The 24,493-nt window shown below is 55.5% G+C and overlaps 8 protein-coding genes across 8 annotated transcripts; 4 read left to right on the forward strand and 4 right to left on the reverse strand.

The window, feature by feature from the left end:
• Positions 1-1,070: 1,070 nt before the first annotated feature.
• Positions 1,071-4,903, reverse strand: UMAG_10429 (putative DNA-directed RNA polymerase II core subunit RPB2; the record flags this gene model as incomplete). The annotated part of the gene is made up of 2 exons (XM_011392478.1): positions 1,071-2,391; positions 2,499-4,903. 2 exons carry the CDS (start codon positions 4,901-4,903, stop codon positions 1,071-1,073), a joined length of 3,726 nt encoding a protein of 1,241 aa, XP_011390780.1.
• A 750-nt stretch (positions 4,904-5,653) lies between these two features.
• Positions 5,654-6,940, forward strand: UMAG_10430 (U2-type spliceosomal complex subunit CWC25; the record flags this gene model as incomplete). Its single annotated transcript, XM_011392479.1, has 1 exon — positions 5,654-6,940. One exon carries the CDS (start codon positions 5,654-5,656, stop codon positions 6,938-6,940), a length of 1,287 nt encoding a protein of 428 aa, XP_011390781.1.
• A 590-nt stretch (positions 6,941-7,530) lies between these two features.
• Positions 7,531-9,813, forward strand: UMAG_10431 (uncharacterized protein; the record flags this gene model as incomplete). Its single annotated transcript, XM_011392480.1, has 1 exon — positions 7,531-9,813. One exon carries the CDS (start codon positions 7,531-7,533, stop codon positions 9,811-9,813), a length of 2,283 nt encoding a protein of 760 aa, XP_011390782.1.
• Positions 9,814-10,200: 387 nt separating this feature from the next.
• Positions 10,201-11,853, reverse strand: UMAG_04282 (uncharacterized protein; the record flags this gene model as incomplete). Its single annotated transcript, XM_011392437.1, has 1 exon — positions 10,201-11,853. The coding sequence occupies one exon, from the start codon at positions 11,851-11,853 to the stop codon at positions 10,201-10,203; it is 1,653 nt and encodes a 550-aa protein (XP_011390739.1).
• Positions 11,854-13,100: 1,247 nt separating this feature from the next.
• UMAG_04283 (uncharacterized protein) lies at positions 13,101-16,643 on the reverse strand (the record flags this gene model as incomplete). Its single annotated transcript, XM_011392438.1, has 1 exon — positions 13,101-16,643. One exon carries the CDS (start codon positions 16,641-16,643, stop codon positions 13,101-13,103), a length of 3,543 nt encoding a protein of 1,180 aa, XP_011390740.1.
• A 2,362-nt stretch (positions 16,644-19,005) lies between these two features.
• On the reverse strand, positions 19,006-20,112 carry UMAG_04284 (ribosome biogenesis protein TSR3; the record flags this gene model as incomplete). The annotated part of the gene is made up of 1 exon (XM_011392439.1): positions 19,006-20,112. One exon carries the CDS (start codon positions 20,110-20,112, stop codon positions 19,006-19,008), a length of 1,107 nt encoding a protein of 368 aa, XP_011390741.1.
• A 1,412-nt stretch (positions 20,113-21,524) lies between these two features.
• UMAG_04285 (putative isocitrate lyase 1) lies at positions 21,525-23,120 on the forward strand (the record flags this gene model as incomplete). Its single annotated transcript, XM_011392440.1, has 1 exon — positions 21,525-23,120. One exon carries the CDS (start codon positions 21,525-21,527, stop codon positions 23,118-23,120), a length of 1,596 nt encoding a protein of 531 aa, XP_011390742.1.
• A 709-nt stretch (positions 23,121-23,829) lies between these two features.
• On the forward strand, positions 23,830-24,434 carry UMAG_04286 (uncharacterized protein; the record flags this gene model as incomplete). The annotated part of the gene is made up of 3 exons (XM_011392441.1): positions 23,830-23,857; positions 23,949-23,990; positions 24,070-24,434. 3 exons carry the CDS (start codon positions 23,830-23,832, stop codon positions 24,432-24,434), a joined length of 435 nt encoding a protein of 144 aa, XP_011390743.1.
• Positions 24,435-24,493: the final 59 nt, after the last annotated feature.

The raw sequence follows: 24,493 nt of genomic DNA on the forward strand, positions 1-24,493 counted from the left end.
CAATTGTGAGTCGTGAACCACGAATCGCACTGAAAGGGAAAACATCGTGCTTTGCCAAATCACCAAGCAAGAATCGCGAATCCACCGAGGACGATGCGTGCGTGCATGATGCTTGCACAAAATGGTTTGTTAGCTGCCTTAAATGAATCGTACCATGCACGTGATGTTGACAGGCCTGGCTGCTTGACGTTCGAGATTCAATCTCCGGTCAGAGAGCTTGCTCTACCGTTGCTGATTTGCACAAGCCTCCTCGATCATTTGTGATTGATTGACTGTGACTCGTTTGACAACGTGTCTAGCGCGCTCGTCCTGCTGGCTCACGCGAGGGCGAATCGTGAATAACTCGATCGATTCACCCTCAAAGCCATCGCGACGCGTTGCAAGACGAGTCGAGCCTATGCTGCACTGTACTTGTAGCTTCGTTTGGCCCAAGCACACCCACTGGCCTGCTTGTCCGATCACCAATCAAGAATCGCACTGTGACTTTCCCAAGCGACATATACGATCTGAATCCTATGTCGCTCTTGCGTGCCTCGCTCGCCCACGACTCTATGAAACCTGCCAAGCCAGTCACCTGTCTTCTAGAACAACACATGCTGCACCACATTCCCGATCCCTGCGTTCGAGCACTTCACATGCTCATCCCCTTCCACTCGGCTACTCGCTTTTCTAGTGCAATGCACATCAGAGCTTCCTTGGTCGTCAAATGCCGACTGCCACCAGCACCTGAGTCAGGACACGGAACCCTGCCGAGCACGTGAGGTGCCCTCTGAACACAGCATCGATCTTTTCTTGGCGAATTTTTTCAGTCGCTTTTTTTTTTCTCCACTATTTTCAAGAGCGCAGCGCATTTCATCTTTCCCGTTTTTCTTCAACACATTTCCACTCACGATTGGTGATTTGAGCGTCGTTCGGATCATGTCTCGGATCCTTCTTCGCCTGATCGACCCACATCCAGCACAGAACGCCGACGCCAAGACACAACCAGCACAATGGATAGATCGAACGCTGAAATCCAACTCGATTCGCTTTCTTGGTTTGAACACGACGTACGAAACGCCATACAGCGCTCAATACAGACGCAGTGCCACATTGACGCTCATGAGCTCTTGCATAAGCAACTTGGCTGCATAAGGGATGTGGATCTGCGAGATCGCCGTGCGGTTTCGGCAGGATCGACACTCGTAGGTGCCCTTCTTGAGGTTCGCTAGCGCTGTGAGCCCACAAAGATCGCACACATGGATGCGGTAAGGATCAGACACGTCAAACATGCGCTCCTTGAGGAATCCTGCGATCCCATGCGCAATCATGCAATCACGTTCCATCTCTCCGAATCGCAGTCCGCCTCCGCGCGATCGACCCTCCACGGGCTGTCGCGTCAGAATCTGCACCGGTCCTCGCGCTCGCGAGTGAATCTTGTCATCCACCATGTGCTTCAGTCGCTGGTAGTACGTAGGTCCCAAGTACACCTGCGCTTGCAGCTTGCGTCCCGTATGGCCATGGTACATGACTTCCAGGCCACGCGATTGATACCCCAAGCCACGCAGGATCGATGATACCGCCTCCACCGTCAACTCGGTGAACGGCGTAGCATCTCCCTCCTGACCCGACAACGCGGCCACCTTGGACAACAGGCACTCGACCAAGTGTCCGATCGTCATTCGCGATGGAATCGCGTGTGGATTGATAATGATATCTGGCGTCACTCCTTCCGCCGAGAACGGCATATCCTCCTGTCTGTACGTGATGCCAATCGTACCCTTCTGTCCGTGACGAGAGGCAAACTTGTCACCTGTCTGCGGCACACGTGTGCTGCGTACGCGCACCTTGACAAACTTGTTGCCGTGCGAGTTGGTCGTCACCAGCACCTGATCGATGATGCCGTTCTCGGTCGACTTGAGTGAAACGCTGGCGTCCTTCTTGGTGTGCAACTTAGAACGCATGCCCAGCTCCTCCGAATCCGGTGGCAGCGGCGCCGTCTTTCCGATGATCACATCGTCGCCCGACACACGCGTGCCCGGTGCACACAGACCGTCGGCGTCAATCTTGTCGTACGTGCCGTGCTTCATGCGGATCGTTGTATCGCGATGCGGCTTTTCAAACTCTTCCAGCTGCATAACGCCCACCTTCTTCTCCTCCGCCATGTATCCACGGTAGTACATGGATCGGAATAGTCCTCGGTCGATCGACGACTGGTTCATGATCACCGAGTCTTCCTGATTGTAGCCCGAGTAACACATGATCGCCACAATCGCGTTCTGCCCCGCCGGAAGCTCTCGGAAGCGCAGGTGCTCCATCGATCGTGTGGTACCCAGTGGCTTTTGCGGATACAGCAACACGTGAGCCATCGAATCTGCACGAGATTGAATGTTCGAGATGGGGATCCCGATACTGTATCACAAAAGAAAAAAAAAAGAAATCCCCCCAAAAACGGTGGAAAGGGTCAGTTCAATGTGCCTCAAAAGACCACGACGGGAAGGGGAAACTTGATACTCTACGCTTGTTTGCCCATCGCACTCTGATAGACGTTTCGTGGAGACTGGTTGTGATCTGGGAAAGGAACAATGCTGGCACAGATTCCCAGCACCATCGCCGGATGGATCTCGCAATGCGTCCACGTATCGGGTGCAATCGTGTGTACCGACTTGAGCCGAGCCGACGGATCAGCCGAGTTGAGATTGATCTGTCCGTTGCGAGCCTTGTACTCGCGCGACTGTTCCAAATCAGTGGTCGACATGCAGATGAGAACCGACTCCTCTTCTTCGGCATCGAGGTACTCAATCACACCTTCCTGTACCAGATGCGTCCATCGGAATTCTTCGCCCGTTTCCGGAATCGGCTGACCAATCATCTCGACGTGTCGCTTCTTGATCAGCAGGCTCATGTCGTGCGGATTGACGATGAACACGGGGCGCAACACACGAGAGGCATCCGTGTAAATGCGAAGCTCTCGCTCTCGAATGTCTCGAACCACTGACACCTCGTGCGAGATATCGTCCTTTCGACGTAGATCGCGCAGCGTGTCCACCAACTGACCAGGGTCGTCGTGAGTGCCCATCCAAACACCATTTACAAAGATCTTGGTGGCCTTGGCATGCGCCAGCTGCATATCCACCAGACTGTCGAGACCAAACTCTTCCAAAAACTCGACAATGGGCGCCGACGGTGTGCCAACCGTGACAGTAGCCATCAGACTGAGGTTCTTGACCAGTCCACACGCCTGTCCTTCGGGCGTCTCGGCAGGGCACACCATACCCCAATGCGTGTTGTGCAGTTGACGAGGCTTGGCAATCTTGCCGTCACGGCCAATTGGCGTGTTGGTACGGCGAAGATGCGAGAGGGTCGAGGCGAAAGCGAAACGGTTGAGCACCTGCGATACACCCGCCTTGGCTTGCATCGCCTTCTTTTGGTCACCCCAATTACCGGTAGCAAGCGAATATCGAAGACCGTTGGTAATCGTGCTTGACTTGACGGCAGCCTGGATGTGAAACTCGCGGTGCTCCTCGACACACTTTTGCAAGTGGCGGTACACATCTCGCGTGACTTTGCGGAACAGCATACGGAACAGATTCGCCATAAGGGGGCCACCGAGATCGATACGCTTCTTACCAAAGTGGTCACGGTCATCAATCTCGCGACGGTCGAGCGCAGCCAGCAGCAGACGATGGATCATGTAGCCAAAGAAGTAGGCCTTTTTCGTGTTGGAGCCTTCCGAGGTCGAGATGTGCGGAAGCATCTCCTTTTGTAGGATCTCTTGCGCGTAGACGGTACGCTTGGCACGCGAAAGTCCCGTGGTGGTACCACGGCGTCCGATAAAGTCGAGCGCGACGTCACGGTCCTGAATGACGAACGCCTCTTCGATGCATGGTTTGAGCATCTCGAGCATGGGTGTGTCATTAAAGTCGTAGCAGATGTGCTGTAGCACCTCACGATCGGGCACGATGCCGAGCGCACGGAATACGATGACTATGGGAATGTCGTTGCGGATGTAGGGAAGCGTGGCGCGGATGGTGTTGTTGGCCGTCTTTTCCTTGTTGCGCGAAAACAGCTTGACCTGCATCGTCGAGATGGTCTTGCCACCCTTTTCGACAGCACTGCGGATCTCGGCGAGGAAGGTGACGGGGGCGGGCGGTGCTTTGGAGAAGACGTAGACGTGGTTGGCAGCCATACGCTCCTGAGCGATGAGCACCTTTTCAGATCCATTGATGACAAAGTATCCTCCTGCATCGTACGGACATTCGTTGAGTGAGTACGACATTTCGTCGTCGAGACCCTTGAGCCAACAGAAGTCCGACTTGAGCATGATGGGCACCTTGCCGATAAAGATCTGCTGTTCTTCGACGTCGGTCTTGCCATACTCGGGCACCCATGCCGGGTCGCCGTTCAGATCGACCTCATCTTCGCTCTGCACAAGTACCTTTTGCGTCACATCGACAAAGAGCGAAGCCGAGTAGGTGAGGTTACGGAAACGCGCCTCTTGCGGGAAGAGCTGAGCAGAGCTGCCGTCCGACTCGGTCATCGTAGGCTTGTTGAGATAGATCTGTCCAAACTCGATTTCGTATCGACGAGTCTTGTCCTCTGCGTGACCGGAATGCTGGTCGCTCTGCTCGAGAGTGAGGCTGCGCACCTCTTCTACGAGTTCCTGAATAGTGTTGGACATGAACTCGTTGAAACTGTCGAGCTGGTGGCGAACGAGACCCTTTTCCTCGAAGAAGGCACGGATGACATCCCAGCAATCCTCTTGTGTGATCTCTTCTGAGAAATTGTCATCGTCGTCATAATCAACCCCTTTGCTAGCATTGTAAGTGTTATTGTAACTGGCGACATCCAGATCGTCGACGTCGATGGCACCTTCGTCAAAGGTGTCCTTCATGTACTTGTCGTAGGCTACAGAGTCGGCCATGGTGGCGGCTGCGGACGCTCACCCAGCGTCGAGGGAGATAAAAACTGGGAAGCGGAAACTACTGTAGCGATCCGTTGCAATGCTCTCTGCAAGGCGTTACCCGGCAGCAGAATACGCAGAAAAAAAAAGGGGTCGAATGATTGACAGATGAATCAAGGATCCCTTTCGCCGATACGAAAACGGATGCTGCGCACTTGCCGGATGCGTGCAGGCCGAAAGAGAGTGGGTGAACAAGTGAGCGTGATCAAACGCAGTCGAAAAGCGCCGGCGATGGGGTGAATAAGTCGCTGGCTATCTGAGAGAGCAGATCAGAGGCTCGGTTGCCAGGAGCAACAGGAGCGGAGGGGGGGGGAAGAGGTTCGAGAAGAATGGAGATGACGGTCGAGAAGAAGACGTTTGCGAGCAAAAGCGTCAATGTCGTCTCACACCCGTCACTCGTGACTGCTTTTCTGCTGTGTTTGCTGCTAAGCTCAGCGCGCGTTTCTCTTTCTCAACCGCGCAGCAAATCGGTTCTTATCGTGCGAGTAAATTTGTCGCACCAAATTACCGTGGTGCGTGTAACCGCCGTGTACGGTTATTCACTATTTCGCATATCGTCATCTGTGGAGCTGAGCCTTTCCTTTTACCCAGCTGGTCACCATCCTCTACACGATTTAGCCTCGTATCAATTGGGCTCAGCTCGCAGCCGTACGGCGCCTAATATTTCGTAGACAAGTTTGCGCCGGTACGCGTGTCGAGCACTCATTCAAGATGGGTGGAGGCGACCTCAACACCAAAAAGTCGTGGCATCCTCTCCTGCAGGTCAATCAGGAGAGGGTATGGAAACGCGAAAAGGAAGCTCTCGAGGAGCGCAAGAAGCTCGAGGAACTTCGACGCGAACGCGAACAGGAGCGGGAAATGCAACAACTGCAGCGGCTACAGGAAGAAGCTGGCGGCAAGAAGCGAATTGATCGGGTGGATTGGATGTACGCTACACCGGCTACCACAGGTTCCGGCTCGGCGGCGGAAATGGAGGACTATCTGCTGGGGAAAAAGCGGGTCGACAAGCTGCTACAAGGGGAAGAGAACAAGGAGATGTCAAAAACCACGCAGAAGAGCCTTGTTTCGCTCCAGAATGCAAACTCGGCTCGAGACCTTGCTGCCAAGATTCGAGAGGATCCCATGCTGGCCATCAAGCAGCAGGAGCAAGCGGCCTACGAGGCACTCCTCCGAGATCCCACTAGATTGCGCCAGCTCAAGATGCAGGCTGGTATCGATACCGACACGCAAAGCAAAGACGAGAGGCGGCGGAGCAAGGAAGAGAAGCGTCGCAGGCACGATCGAGATGAACACCGTCGGCGCGGTTCGCGTCACGGCGAATCGCGCAGCGAAAGTCGCTCCCATTCTCGTCGAGACGACAGAGATCGAAAATCGAGCTGGAACGAAGGAAGTTCTTCGCGTCGTCATGATGGTGACGAGGAGCGTCGATCTTTGAAGCGGCATCGCGATGACCAAGACCGCGATCGTCATCGCTACGAACGCCGGTTGCATGATGCAGACGACTCTCGCCCAGCCTCTCGCAGTAATCGCGATCGACGCGACAAAGACGCAGTAGATGAGTCAAGCTCTCGTCAATCGACATCGTACAGCCGCTCTCGTAGTCGTTCTCCGCCAGCGCGCGACTACCGTAATGACAAACGTCTATCCTCCTCGTCCGCCTTCACTCGGCCATCAAATGGTGGTTCAGCACGCAACCGAGAAGAAGACGAGGAACGCAAGCAACAGGCTCGGCAGCTCAAGTTGCAAGAGATGGAGCAAAATGCACGATCGATGGAGCAGCAGAGGAGCTCGTACGTATCCAAGATTAATGCGGAAGAGGCCGAGCAGGAACGCAGGGAGGCTGAGTTGCGCCAAAAGCTCATCGATGCACGCTCCAAGGGTCACGGCGACGGCAAGGGCAACTTTATCATGGATCAGCAGCGAAAGACATTCCATGACAGTGTCGACCTTGCAGAGCGTATGAGAAGGGACAGAGCGAGGCTGCAGCGCGTAGATTGAGTGGCTTGCGCTACGAACTTGGTTCATGATCCGCGCGTAGTCCAAATCAATATACCCCCCTTGACAGCAATCACGGACTCGTCCAACTTGGCACTGCGTGTAGTATGAGAGCTGCCGACGAGCGAGCGAGTGAGTGAGCTTCACACGCATGAGAGGCACTGTTACACGATCCCTCAAGTCACGAAGCAGCTTCGTGTTATAATGCTCAGGTTGGCGTCTGGCGTGTGGGTTGGGTTCAGGGTCTAAGCTCTCTGCGTATCAGTTGGCGGGCGCACGGTATACGTGCATGCAGGGTTCAAGCGTATGGGAAAAATTCATCAATCGTCCGTGCGCTGCTTCACGCCTTGGTGTGACGAATTTTGAGATGGTGCTGCCCTCACACTTACAACTTGCTCCCACGTCCGAATGACAGCTCATCTTGTCTTCCGTTGCAAGATCACGACTGGAGCATTCACAGTTCGGTGGCAGTTGGATCAACAGAAAGACGTCGAGTGCTCGACTGACAAGCTCGATCAGTTTTCGAGCGTGCTGTCCGGGATTTAGCTGCGCCTCGTCTCACAGGCCAGTATTGTGGACTGCAACAATCACGAATGCCTCCAGTCAATATGACGAGCAGCTCGAGCAACATAGCATTCAATAGCAACAATCCAGTCCCCGCACTGATAGCACGTCGAACCACTGTGCTAGCTCCACCCAGTCTCTCCACGGTGAATCACTTGGACGGTGCGATCGCGGCGACGGCATCGTCCTCCTCATCCTCAACTCCAGCATCGGCAGCTAACCCAAGACCGTCCATAAACTCGGTCTCGACACGCCGACACAGACCAGACCTGCAACAGGCGGTTTCGCAACCCACTGCTGCAGTGCCTGTCTCGACGCACGAGAACATTTCCACATCCAAGAGCTGGTTTTCTGGGCTGCACCTCGGAAGCAACGCGGGCAGCAGCGCGAGCACTGTCGCACAAGAGCAAAGGAGAAGCTCAGGCGGAGCGGGCGGGGGCGACGATGCGCAAGGATTTGCAGTGCATCCAACTTTCAGAAGCGATGCAGAATCGAGAGGCGATGTGTTGGTCAGAGTGGACGGTGTCGAGTTTTGGGTGCACAAGGATGTCCTGCTCTTCTCGTCGCCGTTTTTCAAGAGTGTACTCGAGGGTGGATGGAGCGAGTCTCGCTTATCGAGACTGGTCAATAAAGGGGAGGCTGACGCGGTCACACTGGCACATACGCTTCCGATGCAACAAGAGGGCGAAACACACGATGCTGCGATTAACCACTTGACAGGCGCGCATCATGTGAGCGAGCGCTCAACACGTTCGTTGGATCGCGAAGCGCAAGCGCAAGCACAGCCACATCAACAAGATTTGTATAGGCCAGATGACCGTGTCGATGTCACCGAAGAAAGCGCGTCCGAGCATGCAGTGAATCACACGGTAGAGCTCGAGTCTGGCCTTCTCGGTGTGGCCGAGAGTCAACGAAGTAGCCTGCTACGTGCTTCGTATCATACGGCGCTATGGAGTCAAGACGATGAATCGAGAGGCTCGCAGATGCACTTCCACGACACCACCGAGGACTCGCTCTCTGTAGACAGCGACGCCAATGATGTAGGTAGTGCAAGTGAAGATGGCAGCGCTAGCGAGGGCGCACTTGCTTCAGAAGCAGACCAAGCAGTCCCGCAGCAGAAGCACACGCCAGATGGCGATCGAGATGCGGTAAGTGCGATCAGCGCACATCAGCTGAGGCAGAGACGATCAAAGACCAAGCACCTCGCTACGCTAAGAAAGCTAGAGGCAGCGCAGCGGGAAAAGCTGATCCCGACGAGGAGCACCAGTAGATCCTTGGATACTGCGTGCAAGAACGAGGCGCTTGTCGAGACGGGCGCGCAGCAAAGGCTGGAATCACTTGCTACTCCTCCTCTTTCTCGACGAGCGAGCGGCTACGACGACGCTCTGGGCGTACCGGTGACTGCTCCTGAACCCAACACGGAAGCAGCTGCGGAATCGATGCAATGCGCCACCTCCACAGTCAACTCGTCGTCAGAGGATCGTCACCGCGCTGCGGCTCTTCCTGCGCACTACCAAGGCATCATTTCCGTCATCGATCTCACCGAAGAAACTGCGTCTACGTTTCACGATTTCCTGTTCCACATCTATCCGCATCTCGATCTGTTTGTCACGTGGTACAACTGCGGCCCACTGCTGCGCTTCTCGGACAAGTTCCAAGTTCCGTTCCTGCGAAGATCGTGCATCGCTTTCCTACGTGCTGCACTGGCGGGGCGACCGATCGAAGCAATGCGCCTGGCTGAGTTGCACGGCATCGACGATCTCTACCGCCAAGCTAGTCGACACGTGCTCGACAATTTTGCAGCGTGGCTACCGGACGAGTTGGCGGTGCTGTCGCACGAGACGCTGTTAAAGCTGGAGCGTAAACGAACGTGGTTTTTGGAACGGCTGCTCAAGTTGGGACTCGCGAATCCGGCGAGGGACTACGAGTGTCATGCCGCATGTCCTGATCCACAGGCGTGTGCGAGGGCGCTGCATGACAAGTGGCAGACGGCATACAAGGCTGCGTTTAGATTCAGTCCGCCGCAACCGAGCGTGATATTCAGGTATCTGAGGGAGCTCGACAGTATTGGCGTTGGCATCAACGCAAGTAGCGGTGTCAGCAGTGCCATCGGGTCGGTCACCGGTCTAGCAGGTGGAGCAGCGCAGGGTGCCGCACCGCTGCAGCTGAGCAATTGTCAGGCCACCGCGAGGGTCTGGGTGCAAGGTCTGTTCGACCGTATGTTTGAGCTGGGTACGCTTCATACGGGACGCTTGTTTCTCGCGATCAAATTGGATCCTAGTGTAACGCGCAACGTTGTGCATATGCAATAGTCACGTCGCTTTCAGAGTGGCTGTCTGCGCTGCACTGGGTTGTCACTCGTACACCGACTAGCAGCTCAAGAGCTTGTTGAGTGGCAATAGATGATGTACGAGGTGGGTACGAGCTGTGTCGAACCGATCTCGGCGCATCCGCTGCTGGCACTGCCATCCCTTCGTGCAGTCGTGGATGTTGGACGCCTTACGGAAATCGGTGTCGCTGAGCACACTGTGCTGCCTAACTCACGCAGGTTGATGGATTCACCTCAATACTTTGCTGTCCTCAACAAAAGTCGACTGCTCTCTCCACCACTCGCTCAATACGGAATCATGAAGGAGCGCTACAGGTTCATCTACTGCTACTTGGATTTGGCCTGAGATTCGAACGTCTAGTAAGCAAATCTAATAGACAGTACCGTTTCGGACGGGACCGGTGACGACAAAGTCGGTGCCATTGGTGCCGAAGCAAGCCTTGTTGAAATTTGCGTGCTTGTAAGCATGGGTACGCTGGAAGTTGACAAACTCGTCGAGCGGACAGAGCGATGCGGCGTGAGGACAGCCTTGGGCGGTGCTGTAAGGGATGACGGCTTCGTTGAGCTTTGTTCTGACGAACCTGCCAGGTTTGTGGTCGCATTCGATGATTTCAAACACGAGACGCGCGGCGAACGGGGTGATGTGGCTGAGCACAAACGTGCGGTTGGGATCCGGATTGGCGGGGTCGAGATATTCGCCGATGACTTGTGTGTAGTTGAGCGCAGTAAGCACCGAGAGGAGAATGTCGTCGTGGGAAAAGTCGACATAGATGGTCTGGTTGAGAGGGAAGTAGGTGGGGTTAGAGTCGAGCGTGCTGTTCTCGGTGGTGATGGTAGCCGGATTCCAGGTGGTGTTGGTGAGACGGTCGAGGAATTCGCTCACCCATCCGATGCCCTGAGCTTTACCGCTAGGGCTCATGATACCGTAATCACCAGAGAATTGAAGATCGAGATCGTACTCAAACCCATCCCACTCGTCTTTAGTAAAGAGAGGGCAGAAGTGCGAATAGCCCAACGCAACCGTCTCGTACGCGCACAAGCTCTGCATACCATACACCATCTCGTTTGTCAATTCGAGACCTGACACGTACTGCTGGAGGCGTTGTCGCGGAGGTGTGAGGTAGATGGCATCCCAAACGGGTCGCAGGTAGGTGTCGCCGACGGTGATGGTGTTGGAGTTGTTGCACGTGTCGTACGAGGCGAGGGTGTTGTTGAACGCGTCCGGTTCTCCAAGCGCATCGCCGCCTTCGAGGATCACCTCGAGATTGATCTTTGTAGGTGCATCCCATCCGAAGAAGCCGAGTGTCCAGTAGCGTGCTGAATCGAGAATGCGCTGTTGGCTCGTCGTCCTGATGACAGGTTTGAGCTCGCTCGACGCATTGTATAGCCTGCCATACTGGTAGTAGTGATGAACGCCCGAGTCGAAGAGCTGCTGCGTGCCGACGGGGTTGAGCACTTCGGCACCCAGCTCATAAGTCCAGCTGTTCAGGAACGAGAGCGGGCCTGAAGCCGAAAAGTTGGATTCTGGATGGTTGAGCTTGGAAACGTTGGCCATGACAGCGCCAAAGTAGGGTGCACCCTCGGTGGTGGACGAGGTCGGGTATCGCGCACCATGACGATGGAGGATGTGGACCTGCTTGACGGTGCAGTTCTGGCTGAGACGAGCATGCTCCTTCTGAAACTCGGCGAAAAGCGGCGAGGAAAAGTAGGGAGATTGGTTGCCGAGATGCTCAAAGATGTTGTACGTGTCGTTGTTGGCCGCATCGAGCGGCTTCCAGCGAGTCTCGATGGACGCATCGTTGAGTTGGCCGGGGATGCGGTCCGTGACGGCGAGCAAGGGAGGAGTGCCGTACTTTGTCTTGCCTGCGTAGCCGACGTTGGTGGGGAAGGGATTCTCCGGGCTGATCGCGGTGACTTCGGACGAGGTGTTGGTTGGCGTCGAGTCGCGAGGCAACAAGACAGCGGCCGAGACGGCCGAGGCCACCAACGCCTGCAAAGCCAGAGCGTCTGGGACGATCTTCATACTGACACTGTGAGCAAGAGGCGTGTGACTAGTGTGACGATGGACTCAGAGGGACAAAAGAGGAACAATATATGTCAAACCAGCTGGTGCTCGCAATCACGAATCGTGAATCACGAATGTTGCTGCGTTCAGGAGCAAACCGGGCATCGTGAAATATGCATGGAAGGAGAGCGAGCAGAGCTTTTGGCGGACCTGCGGCTCAAAGCGTGGCGCGACCGTCGGCTGTGCTTGCAGCTGCTCAAGCGGCACACAGACGTGAGAAGTGGGAGAGGAATGGCTACGTTAACTTGAGCAGCAAACGATCAGCAGCCAAGTCATGAGTATGCGTGCGAGGCGTGCGGGCGTGCGGGCGTGCGGGCGATTCCTTGTTGCGAGCCCTTTTTGGGGACGGATGGAATCTTGCTGGAATTGTGCGCTATCTGAGCTGAGAAGCATTCGTCGTGATCGCTGATCGCTGATTGTGAGTGAATCGTTGGTGTATGCACAATTCGGCACTGCGCAGTATTCGAATCTGCGTTTCTGCAATCGCATTCGTGATTCATGATCCGTGATTCGTGATTTGGCGAGCGTCACTCAGAGTCACAAGTGGAACGTGGACATGTTAGCAGCCGCTCATGCTGTCAATCACTGAATTGGCTCTCCGCTCGCGCTTCTGAACACGTTTTCAACACGTTTTCAACACGTTTTCAGTCGTGAGTCACGAGTGTGTCAATTCGCACTGCCGAGCGCTTTGGCTTGTCGCAGCGAAACCTCCGCATTCACGATTCGTGACTGTTTAGCGCGATCATCGCAGTGAGCCCGAGCCCGCGGCATCACGAGTCCGTATGGCAAGGTGGCAGCGACGCCTCGCTGATCTACGTCGGACCGGCGGCGCTCATCCGCTGCGCTCGCAATGCAAGCTTCGCTGCGATTGGTCCCAATCGTGAATGCTATGCTTGGAGAGCTCAGATAGAGCCCGATTCATGCTTCTGACACACAAGCGCGTGCCCCGTGCCCTATCCACTCGTTCCCTCGATTGCCCATATGTGAGGCGCCCAGACAAAGCACATCGAGCCGGGGTACAGGCGTTCTCGAGTGGTCGAGTGCTCACCTCCATAACTCATCGAGTACATGCTTGTCGATCGCGCCGGCTGACCATGACCCACGACTGTGCAGGCTCGAGTGTGACACTCTCAACCCCGTCATGCACTCTCTCTAATCAACGCCATCTATTCGGGCTGGTTGGACAAAACTGTATATTGTTCGTATCAAATCGCACTGCCTGTACTAAGGTGACCGTTCGGCAGCGCAGTCACCACAGGACTCGTCACAGCGCCGTCGGCCGATGCCACCATCTTGACCGACGCCGCCGCCGCCGCCGCCGCAGCAGCAGCAGCAGTTGCAGTTGCAGTTGCATCGCTCACGGCCGACGACAGCGTCGAAGCTCCTTCCATCATAGCCTCTTCCATCTTGGTCGCTGGTAGGTAGGCGGTGGAAGGGTCCGGCGTGTGTAGTTCCTCACTGATAGCACTCTCGCTTCCGTGCTTCATCAGTGCGCCGCTTCCAGGTCGGCTCGTGTTGCTCGGACCGCTTCCGAGGAAGAACGAGTCCTCTGATGATGGAGTCTGCGAGTCGCTCCTCGCAATTTGGCCGGCACGCTTGCTATCCCACGCATCCTCCGCTGCCAACATGGCTTGTTCCTCCTGAACGCCTCGTTCCACTTGCTCCTTCTGCTGAGCTTCACTGTCAATCTCGTCATCTAGCTCGACTCGCTCTACCTTGTCGAGCGTACCGCGGCTGCCTGTGAATTTGTAAGCAGATCGTGTGCCAAAGCCATTCTTTGCCATCTCCTCGTTGACCGGCACCGGTGATGCGTTCGAGAGGTCAAGTTCTCTCACTGCAGCAACGAGCCCGGTCTTGACGTTCGCGTCACCGTGAGCCTCGGCTACCTCGTCTTTGACAACATCCGACGTGGTCACTGCATCGACACTGCTGGCTTTGCTGTCGCTCTTTGAGACGTTCAGATGTTCGATCACTTCCGAAACCGTGCCAGCACCGTCCGCGTCGTTCGCCCGCTCGTCCTTGGCTTCGCTAAGCTGTTTGAGCTTGTCCATGTCCACGACAGGCATAGTACTGGCATCAGGAACATGGAGCTTCTCCACCTTGCTCTCCTTTTTCTTGGAGCTGAAGCTGCTTAGCCGGCGCAAGAGAGCCCTCACAGGGCGCTTCTTGGCTCCCGCTACCGATGGCTCCGCAGAGTCAAACACAAGGCTTGATCGACGACTAGGCGTAACGCTGGATGGCTGGCTCGAGCGAGACGTATCGTGCGTAGCAGCAAGGTCCAGTTGGCGGAATGCTACCGGTGAGACATCTGCATCGCTTCCAGCAGAAATCGCAACCGACTGCGGCGACGTAACCAGAGACGGCGTCTCGCCAGTTGGCGTCGCATATATGCTCCGTTCTGGCGAGGCGCTTGTCGATGCCTCATCGGACGCAACGTTGGACGGTGTCGTGACACTTGAGAGCGTATCCACTTGCACTTTCGACTTGTTGCCGAACAGCATCGATAGGCGGTTCTGCTTGCTTGAAGTAACGGGAGCTAGACTTGATCGAATGCTCATCTCGGACGGCGCCATCGAGTTTCGCCTGCTCGCCACTTTTTCGTCGGCGTCGGCACTCGGCACTCTGGTATCGGCGGCCGAAACATTCTGCTCATCCTTAGCAGCCTCTCTTTTGAGGTCGGTAAGCGAGGGGCTGGGACTCGGTGCTCGACTGCCGGCGCGGCTTCCGAAAGGCGTGAGTCGCTTGGTGCCAAATTCCTTGGGTGGCTTGGTGAGGCCTTGTAGTTCGGCCACTGGGTCGTTCATGGTCATGGTCAGGACTGGCCGACGCCTAGTCTTGGCGTTGGTCTGCGACGCAGCCAGATTCGGATTGTTTGAGAGGTTGCGAGACACGGCCACCTGGCTAGGGGTATGGTAGACTGTGGTCTTGTTGGCGTAGGCCGTGGTGGCGTCGTAGGGAGAGCTCTCGTGGGTCACAGGAATACCGAACGGATCCAGAGTGTGGAGTGTCGAGGTATCGGAGCGCAAGCTTGGAGGTGCTAGCGAGGGATACGGCGAACCGCCAAGGCCGAGAAACATTTCCTTAGGGACAAGGCCCTTGGTGGGATCCCAGGGCGAAGCAGAGACCAGGCCATGGCTCTTGACATCTGCAGCTTTGGCACGTGCATTGGGTGCGTTGGATGGCGGCGATGCATGAAGTGGCGTCATGGGCTTGAGTCCGTTGGGCGCAGAACGAATCGAGGAGATGCTGTCGTCCTGCAGAGGCGAATCCTCGAGAATGCTAGGGAAGGAACGACGGCGAGGATCGTTCAACGCTTTGACGCGATGAGGCGAGGAACTGCCGCTGCGACTCGGACGCGCATACGGAGGTTGAGGAAGCTGTTCTGCGATCGCTTCGGCGGCAAGTTCGCGAGCCAGTAGATCGAGATCGCGCGTGTCGACGTACCTTCGCCGTCTGCCGCCCGGAGTGACGGTTCCGGACGTGGTACCAGAAGCTGTGGTGGGGCTGTTGGCATCAGCAGTGGGTGAATCGGATTCGGGGTCCAATGGTTGCGAGCTTGCGCGGCGTGATTTGGAAACCATGGACTGGAGAAAGCTCTTGCGTCGCTTGACTTGGGTCTCTGTACCGGCATCCGACTTGGAACGAGTACGCTGGCAAGAGGTGCGTTGAAGCTCTGAGTGAGCCTCGTCCAAATCTTGTGCGGGCTCTTGTGCGGCAGCCATGCCGTTGGTGCTACTGTTGGTAGTTGTTATGGCGTCGGACGACAGATTGCCAAGGCTACGTTTGGGCGAAGCTGGGGCGGATCTGCCCTTCTTTCTGGTCTCGACACGAGCCTGTTGACGAGCAGCTTCGAGGACGAGTTGTGCGGCTCGTGCTACCATGTGGTTGTCGAGGGTGGCTTGTTCGGAATGAGAGTGCTGTCGACTTTTGAGCGGGGGCGTGGTGCACGGCGTAGCGCTGTCGCGGCTGTCGCGGCTGATGGTTTTGAGGTGCAACTCGATGGGCGTGGATTTGCTCGAGTGGCTGACTGGAGTCACAGGAGCAGCGACGAGCGCAGGCGCTGGCTGTGTTTGCATGGTCGACGATTGCGCTGTGCCAAGAATGTCGGGATGAACGCCACTGTTGCCGAGCGCTTCGATGGTCTGGGATACTGTGGGAAGTTGGGAGGCAGCTGAGATGGGCGAGGTGGAAGATGGAGATGTGGACGAGGGTAGGGGACAAGATATGGAGGAGGTAGGTGGCAAGGTGGGCTGGCCGAGACCACGACTTTGAGCGTGGGCTTGTGCAGCGGCTGTGCTACCGGAAGCGAGCGCAGAGTGCAGCTTGAGGGCCGAGGTGCGCTCTCGTTCGGCAGCAGTTGAATCCGAGGCTTCCATGAAAGGCTCGGGCGCCTGCTGTTGTGAGTCCCACTTTGCGAGGCTCTTGAACTTGCCATTCGACTTGCTGAGTTCCTGCAAGTTGGCGCCGGTCAAGTCGAAAGATCTGCGAGAAGCGCGGGATGCGATGCGAGAGCCGATGGCAGGTCTTGTGCTACCAGACTGTGCGCCCTTGGACGATTGATTTTGCGCACGAGGAAGGGGGGAAGAAGACGAGGAAGATACGCTTGCGAGACGGGCTAGCATTCCGCGAGCGGCAGCAGAGCCGGGAGCACGGCGAAAGGGGTTGGAGCCAATGAAGCGTGACTGAGTGGATAACGGAGTGGACGGCTGCGCATCCTGCGCGCTAGTATCGGGATGCGCTGACGGCATGTTGGAGTGGGTGGATGTGCAGCTGAATCTGGGCGAGTGGCGTAGTACGGATGGGCAAGGAGGCTGACAAGCTAGCTTTCCACGAGACGGTCGGTCGGGTTGCACGACCGATGGAGCGTGATGATAAGAGGAAGACGCAGGTGGGGGTGTTCGGTCAGATATGATGCTGCGTGAGGGACAGAGGCATGCAGTGTTTCCCTGTAGACTCTTGCGCCTTTCGACGACGATCTTGTGTGGAAGGAAGAGGATGCTGGATTGAGTTTAGGTCTTGTCTTGGCGGCGCATGCGTAAACTCGATCCTACGAAAGCACACAGTCGCGCCAATGCGCAGAGATAAGCATTCGGAAGAAGCTCGTAGTCTTGGCTGCAAATCTGGGCCGAAAAGAAAGAGAGGGCGTGGAAAGGTTAAGCGCGGTGCGACAAAGTCGACGAATGAGCTGGCAATGAGTTGACGCGGATAGTACGGATGAGGTTGGACAGAGTCTTGCTCCGTGGGTATCGATGCCGAAGCAAGACGGTGCGAGACGGTGCGAGACGAAACGGTCCAAGACGAGCAAAAGACAAAACCGGAGCGTAGAGGATGTTGGTGGAGAGAGTGATGGAGGGTAATGAAAGAAGGGGGGATGCGATGGTGTTGCAGCGAACCGTGTTGATTGCAACGTCAGAATCGCCGTTTTGATTGACCGATGCTGAGCGACGCTGTCTGTGCTGTGCTGTGCTGTGCTGTGCTGTGCTGTGCTGTGCTGTGCTTTGTTTTACGTTGCTGATTTTTGTCTTGGCATGGTTGGCGGACAAGTGATGCGTGATTGACAATCACGAATTGTTTTGCGTGTGTCAAAACTTGTCACACTGCGCTGCACTTTGCTTTGGTGGTGGCTGTTGCCCCTCAGCACACACACACACACACACACACACACACATGCGTGATGCATCTCATGCTCGAAATGCAACAAGCGATTCGTGATTCTAGAGCGAGAGCTTTGCTTTGACCGTCATTGTCTTCGTGTCTGCGCTGTCGTACATTACCTCTCTCCCGTCTGCAGGTTGCAAGCGGTGACGCACCTGCAGAAAAACTTGCTCCTCGCTTAGACCCTCATGACTTATCCACCTAAACGCTCTTCCTGGTTGTTTTTGCTTGCGAAGCATCACATGCTACAGCGCCTAGCGCCTCGCGCCTCGCACCTCGCACCTCGCACCTCGCACCTCGCACCTCGCACCTCGTGTTCCGCGGGTCAAAAGAGCTTGTTCTAGCTGTAGACTCTAGCGTGCAATCACTGCACACAACTCTCAAGCAAACGTTAACTATGTCCTTGCGCATTTGACCAAAGCAGCACGGAACTGGTATCGATCGTCCATGCCACCTTGCCATTCTCGTGTTTTGGGTACGGCGACCTTGCAAACAAGGTGACTGACTGCTGCTGGTAGCCTCCACTTTGGGTACTCCCAAGCCACGCTGACGTAGCCTTGTCGAGGTTGAGGCTGGTCGAGCAACTAGCTTGCAATCTAAGATGTGCCTCCAGAGATGATAAGAGCGACCGACACAGACAGGAATGCACACTGCTCACCCACCACACACCGCTACAACTCACCCAGCCGATCGAGCTCGAGACATTCGTGATTCGTGATTCGCGATGAGATCCTTGTAACCCAAACCGAGCGGGTTTCCAAGTGCCGTTTGCCTTAGCGCGCAAAGTCATGGCTTATCATGTGTGGTTGTGCATATGCTTCTCTCGCTTACCTCGACCAACACATCGAGCGGGGCCCAATCACTAAGTTAGTCGTGAAGGTGGCATAAACACCGACCCAACCGCCTTTGGCTTTGCCTTTGAGAAAGGCGAAGATGGGGTTGGATCGACGTCAATCGCAGCATCCAAAGCTGCGATTTTGCAGTAAGTTACAAAAAATCACAAAAGGGAGAAAAATCGAAAATTCAGAAAAATCGAAAACGGCTCCCATCGTGGTTCACGAATCGGTGAAGTCATCGATTCGCGATTGTCTCGGTTGGATCGGTTCGCTGCACGCTTCGATATTTGATGGTTTTTAGTCAAAGAAATCTGTGTTTCGTGGATCGCCGCCTCATCGCTTTCACTAGTTGCGCATCGGGAGAGAGGTGAATGGATCGCGCTTCGTTTCAACATCGGGGCATCTCATGCACACTCGTGACTCTGACCGAAGCGCCAAACAAAGACGGTACGATCTGTGAATGCAAGATTTACTAACAACCGTGAATGCTTTATGATACAAGTACAGATGCCTGTAAGGTGCATGTCGGGGCAGAAAAGAACAGAACAACACAAAACAACACAACGGAAGAGAACAGAAGCGTGACTATAGAACGCCCTACGTCTACCATCTGGTTGGCTTAGCCGGCGGCAGACGGATCGGTAACACGCACGATCTTGGAAAAGTCTTGCTCCAGCGCTCGCTCCTCGGCCTCGCGCTCATCTTGGCTGTCAAGGTAGTGGTCGTCGTCAGCAGCCGCCTCGTCGGCGATTCGATCGAGTGTGCCCTGAATACCGCCTGCCTCGTCGAATCGTTTCTTGAGCTCCTCCTTTTCCAATCGATCTTCTTCTATCATCTTGCGGCTCAGCTCGTTCACCTCTCGCGCGTCCTTGCACTCGCGATACGCTCGGATCCACCTCGCATTGATCTTGGGAAAGTGCTCGCCCCACCCAAATTTAGACAACAGTAGCCTTCCCTGCGCTGGCATCGAGCACACGTAGAAAGCGGCTGCGAGTGCTTCGACGCAGTTGAGCTTCATCGGCTTTCCATAGTTGACCGGGTTCGTGGCGATCATATGAGGAAGCAGTCGTTCGTTTGGACTCTTGAGCTTGCCAAACGGCACCTCGTCCAACCGCGCCCAGCTGCATTCCACTACCGCCACTCCGTTGTCCGCAATAATATGGGCATCGGCGGGTGACAGCGTCTGTGTGGCGTTCGGCGTGAGCACGATGCCGCGAAACTTTTGTCCGACACGCAACTCCTGGATGAGGCCTAATCGTGAAAGCTTCTTGCCTGAGCAGCGTTTTGGGTCGCAGTGGTTGAAGTCCCACATCGCCACGGGCACGTCGATCGATTCCACATCGCTGCCACCATCCACCGAGTTGTCCTCGCTGTCCTCTCCTTCGCTCGTGTCATCCTGCTCTCCGTCGCTAGACTCGATCGCACCTCGTCGCCTCGGTAATCGCTCGGCCCCCACATCCTCTTGATCGCTGTCGCTTTCATCGTTTTCAGCGTCATCGCTGTCGGCGTTTTCTTTGTCACTCCCTCTTCGTCTGGGCTTGTCAATTGCGCTGTCCGGCCTCCAGCTGTCGGTTTCGAATGCGGATGTGTACCGATCTACCAAGCTACGCCCTCCACCTCGACCACCTCGACCACCACGCCCTCGGCCTCTACCAGCTCCTCCAGCTCCTCCAGCTCCTCCGCGCCCGCCCTTGCCACCTCTTGACAATGTCGATGGCTTTCCCATGGTGTGCGACTAGGGCTTGTGAAAGCTAAGCAAGCTTGGCAACCATTTCCTCGTCGGCTCTCAACACCTACCTACATACAAGTCACGAGTCACGAATGTCTGTGCGGAAAATTCCGAATCTCGGAAATCGGCCCAAGACGTTCAAGATACTCGCACGATAACACCCGAAAACCCTTAGTCCATGAAAACCGACTCGGATTTGCCAGGACGAGAGCTGACAGGCTTGGAAACCTCGAAAATCCGTTTGGAGCCGCAGACGTTCGCCTTGCTAAACATACTTGGCTTGCTCCTCGACTTGGTCTTGCCGTTCTGGTCGGTCATTCGCTACAACGCCGAGACGTAGCACTCTGTCCGCCTTTACAGCAGCCCCAAACAGAGTGCGTGAGATCAAGTCGTATCGAGTGTTGCAGTATTATACACGCTCAAGTGGATGAGTGAGGTCCAGATTGTGCTTCGGGACGGTTATGACTAGCATTGCCTGACTGCAACCGTCACGAGTTGCAAGTGGCTTTCAGGCTTTCAGGCTTTTAGGCTTTTAGGCTTTCAGGCTTTCACGCTCGCTTGCTCTCAGCGATTGTCGCACAGCCGTGACGCTTCCGGACGGATCGGAGATTATCTCGAAAAAAAAACCAAAGGCACTTGAGCGGTGTGCGGTTACCCATTTTTGTGTTGCCTTCTCCACATCCACACGCGGAACTGCAGGCTCAGCAGGGCCGGTTTCTGGGCAGCACACCGCGTCACCGGACCAGTCTACTTCTTCCAGACCGTCGCTCGACGGTGTAAATCTGCGAATGACTCACGCGATTCTCAACGTCAACCACAGCGGCAAGTTTGCGGGGATCGAGGCGCTAGAAAGCCACTGTACGCTGCTGCACTTGTCGCTCTCCTGTCGAGATGCTCGCAACTTCTTAGGCCCTGCAAGCTTGAACCCTTGTCCAGCCAAATTTCAGATTCACACTCATGACTGCGCAAGCCGCTTGCGCCGATGGGTTTCAACGCTGAACTAGCTCGAGTTGCTAGGAGGTGTATCACGATCCAAATTTCGGTCCTGTGCCACTCATGCCTGTATCCGGCATTGCTCAGTTGATTCGCACCGGCTCAGCGTATACAGCTGTGCAAATGCATTTTGCATCCTTGTAAACCACGTCCGCTAACGGCGATCTCCTGAATGTTCCGCCGCTGATGCTTGGGTGACATGGCTTGGCTCGAACAGGCCAGCTCATATATACTTTGAACCTGCTTGATCTGCTTTGTTTCCAGTACCACCATCACCCATTTCTTTGGTTCCCTCCATCTAGATCGTCATCTGTCGATCTCATTCCCTTTGCTTCCCCGCATACATCCATCTAGAAACCCGACAAATCCAAGTTGCTCTCTGCATCTTGGCCAACTCCCATTGACTCATCACAATCATGGCTGACCAGGAGCTTAAACAGTTCGCCGAAGAGGTCGAGGCAGTCAAGCAGTGGTGGAAGAGCCCGCGCTTCGCCCACACCACGCGTCCCTACACTGCCGAGCAGGTCGTCTCGAAACGAGGCACGCTCAAGCAGACGTATCCCTCGGATGTGCAAGCCAAGAAACTCTGGAAGTTGCTCGAGGACCACGCTTCCAAGGGTACCACCTCGCACACGTATGGTGCGCTCGACCCTGTGCAGGTAACGCAGATGGCCAAGCATCTCGAGACGGTCTACGTTTCGGGCTGGCAGTCGTCGTCGACCGCCTCGTCGACCAACGAGCCTGGTCCGGATCTGGCTGACTACCCTTACAACACGGTGCCGCTCAAGGTGGAACATCTCTTTATGGCACAGCTCTTCCACGACCGCAAGCAGCGCGAGGAGCGAACCAACCTGTCGCCCGAGCAGCGCGCCAAGACGCCTGTGATTGACTACCTGCGCCCCATTGTCGCCGATGCCGACACGGGTCACGGTGGTCTTACCGCTGTCATGAAGCTCACCAAGCTCTTTGTTGAAAAGGGTGCCGCTGGTATTCACATTGAGGACCAGGCTCCCGGTACCAAGAAGTGCGGCCACATGGCTGGTAAGGTGCTTGTGCCCATCCAGGAGCACATTAACCGTCTCATTGCCATCCGACTTCAGTACGACATTATGGGCGTCGAGAACCTGGTTGTCGCGCGAACCGATTCGGAGGCGGCTACGCTCATCACCACCAACGTCGACGAGCGTGACCACTCGTTCATCCTTGGTACCACGCACACTGAGCTTGAACCCTTGGTCGACATCTTGAACCGCGCCGAGGCCGAGGGTGCCGATGGCCCCAAGCTCATCGCTCTCGAGGAAGAGTGGCTCGCCAAGGCACAGCCCGTCCGCTACGGTGACGCTGTGGCTGCCGAGCTGGAGAAGAAGGGCAAGAAGGCCGAGGCCGAGGCCTTCCGCAAGGAGGTGGTTGGCCTTTCGCTGATCAAGTCCAAGGCCAAGGCCAAGAGTCTAGGAGTCGACATCAACTTTGACTGGGACGCCTGCCGAACTCGTGAGGGCTACTACCGCTACCAGGGAGGCACCGACTGCGCCATCAACCGTGCCATTGCTTTCGGCCCTTACGCTGACCTGCTGTGGATGGAGACCAAGTCGCCCATCCTGGCACAGGCCAAGGAGTTCTCCGAGGGAGTCAAGGCGGCGCGCCCCCACCAATGGCTGGCGTACAACCTGTCGCCATCGTTCAACTGGGACGCTGCCAAGCTGAGCACGGAGCAGATGCAGAGCTACGTGTGGGACCTGGGCAAGCTCGGCTTTGTGTGGCAATTCATCACGCTAGGCGGTCTGCACTCGAACGCCTACATTTCGGACCTCTTTGCCGCCGGCTTTGCCAAGGAAGGCATGAAGGCATACGTCGAGCTGGTGCAGCGCAAGGAGCGCGAGATTGGCTGCGATGTGCTCACGCACCAGAAATGGTCGGGCGCCAACTTTGTCGACGCGTGCCTCAACACTGTTCTCAAGGCAGCCTCAACGTCGGCCATGGGCAAGGGTGTCACCGAGACCCAGTTCAAATAAAAGCCAGCTCAGCATGTACAGTACACTCTCCTCTTTCTAACTCTCACTCGTGACTGTTTCTTCGCGCCTCCTTTACGATTGATTGATGTGCACCAGTGTGAGAGAGAGCACAGTGATTTGGCTCTGTGCGGGTTACGGGCAAGCAATGCATCGAATTTGTCCGACTTCCGACTTCCGTCTTGTATCGCTTCGGTCGAGGTCTGCGAGCTCCGATGGCAGCTGAATCGTGATTGTAGTTGACCGCTACAGCATGACTATTACTATTCATATACTGTAGATCGGAAGTTTCACGCTTGAATTCGTACTATCTAATATAATAATATTCTGCAGACTCACAGCTCGGTAAAAAAAGTAACGCTACCTAACTCACGACTGACTTAATGTAGTTATTTATTTTTGGAATCGTCGATGAATCACGGTAAATTGCGCTCGATGGTAGGCATTCGTGATTGTAGGTCAGCCGCGAGCATACGCTGCACATGTGTCTGACTTGCACAAATCCGTGATCCCTTACCCGAACTAACTCAACTCAGATCCAATGCCGCGGATGCTGTTAGCATATTTGAGTGCTTTCAGCCGAGCGGAGCGCGGACAAAATCACAATCTTTGAATGCCGCCGCGGAATCATGCAAGATTCGTGATTTGCTCACCTTAGCCGTTTCGTGATTGGCGATTGGTGGTTGGTGACTGTCCTGCGCGTTGGGCGTTGATGGCAATCAGGAGTTGCTTGGCACCAGGTTTGTCAGCATCAGGTTCCTCGGCATCAGGATCCTCGGAAATAAGTGTTTCGCTTTCGTGCCAATCTACGATCTGTTGTGTCATTGGCAGGCTTTGGATACACCGAACCTATCGATAAGATACGTTCCTGGCGTGTGTCGAGAGGAAGAGCCAGACTGGGCAACACTGCATCCAAGCAATAATCCGTCTGCTGAGATAACCCCGTTCATAGTCGCGAATCCCAAAGTAGTCGTTCACGCTTCATGGTTGGCCCACGTGGAGGCAGATCCAGAACGCATGACAAAAACTCCTGTCAAGCCTCTTGCTCCCCTCCGTCTTCCGAACCTGCATACGAAACGAGCTGTGACATACTCGCCGAACAACCACACTCTTCAATCTCTCGCAGGCATCACAGGCATCACAGGCATCACAGGCATCACAGGCATCACAGGCATCACAGGCATCACAGGCATCACAGGCATCACAGGCATCACAGGCATCACAGGCATCACAGGCATCACAGGCATCACAGGCGCCGCGGATGTCGCATGGAACATCACCTCGCAACAACGCAAGCAACGCATTGGCATCTCCTAGCGTCAAAGTGAAATACCGACATCAGATCCCGAGGCAGCGCGCTTTCGGGTTTCAAACAT

This window comes from Mycosarcoma maydis, chromosome 12 (assembly GCF_000328475.2).
Source record: "Mycosarcoma maydis chromosome 12, whole genome shotgun sequence".
NCBI classification, from domain to species: Eukaryota; Fungi; Basidiomycota; class Ustilaginomycetes; order Ustilaginales; genus Mycosarcoma; species Mycosarcoma maydis.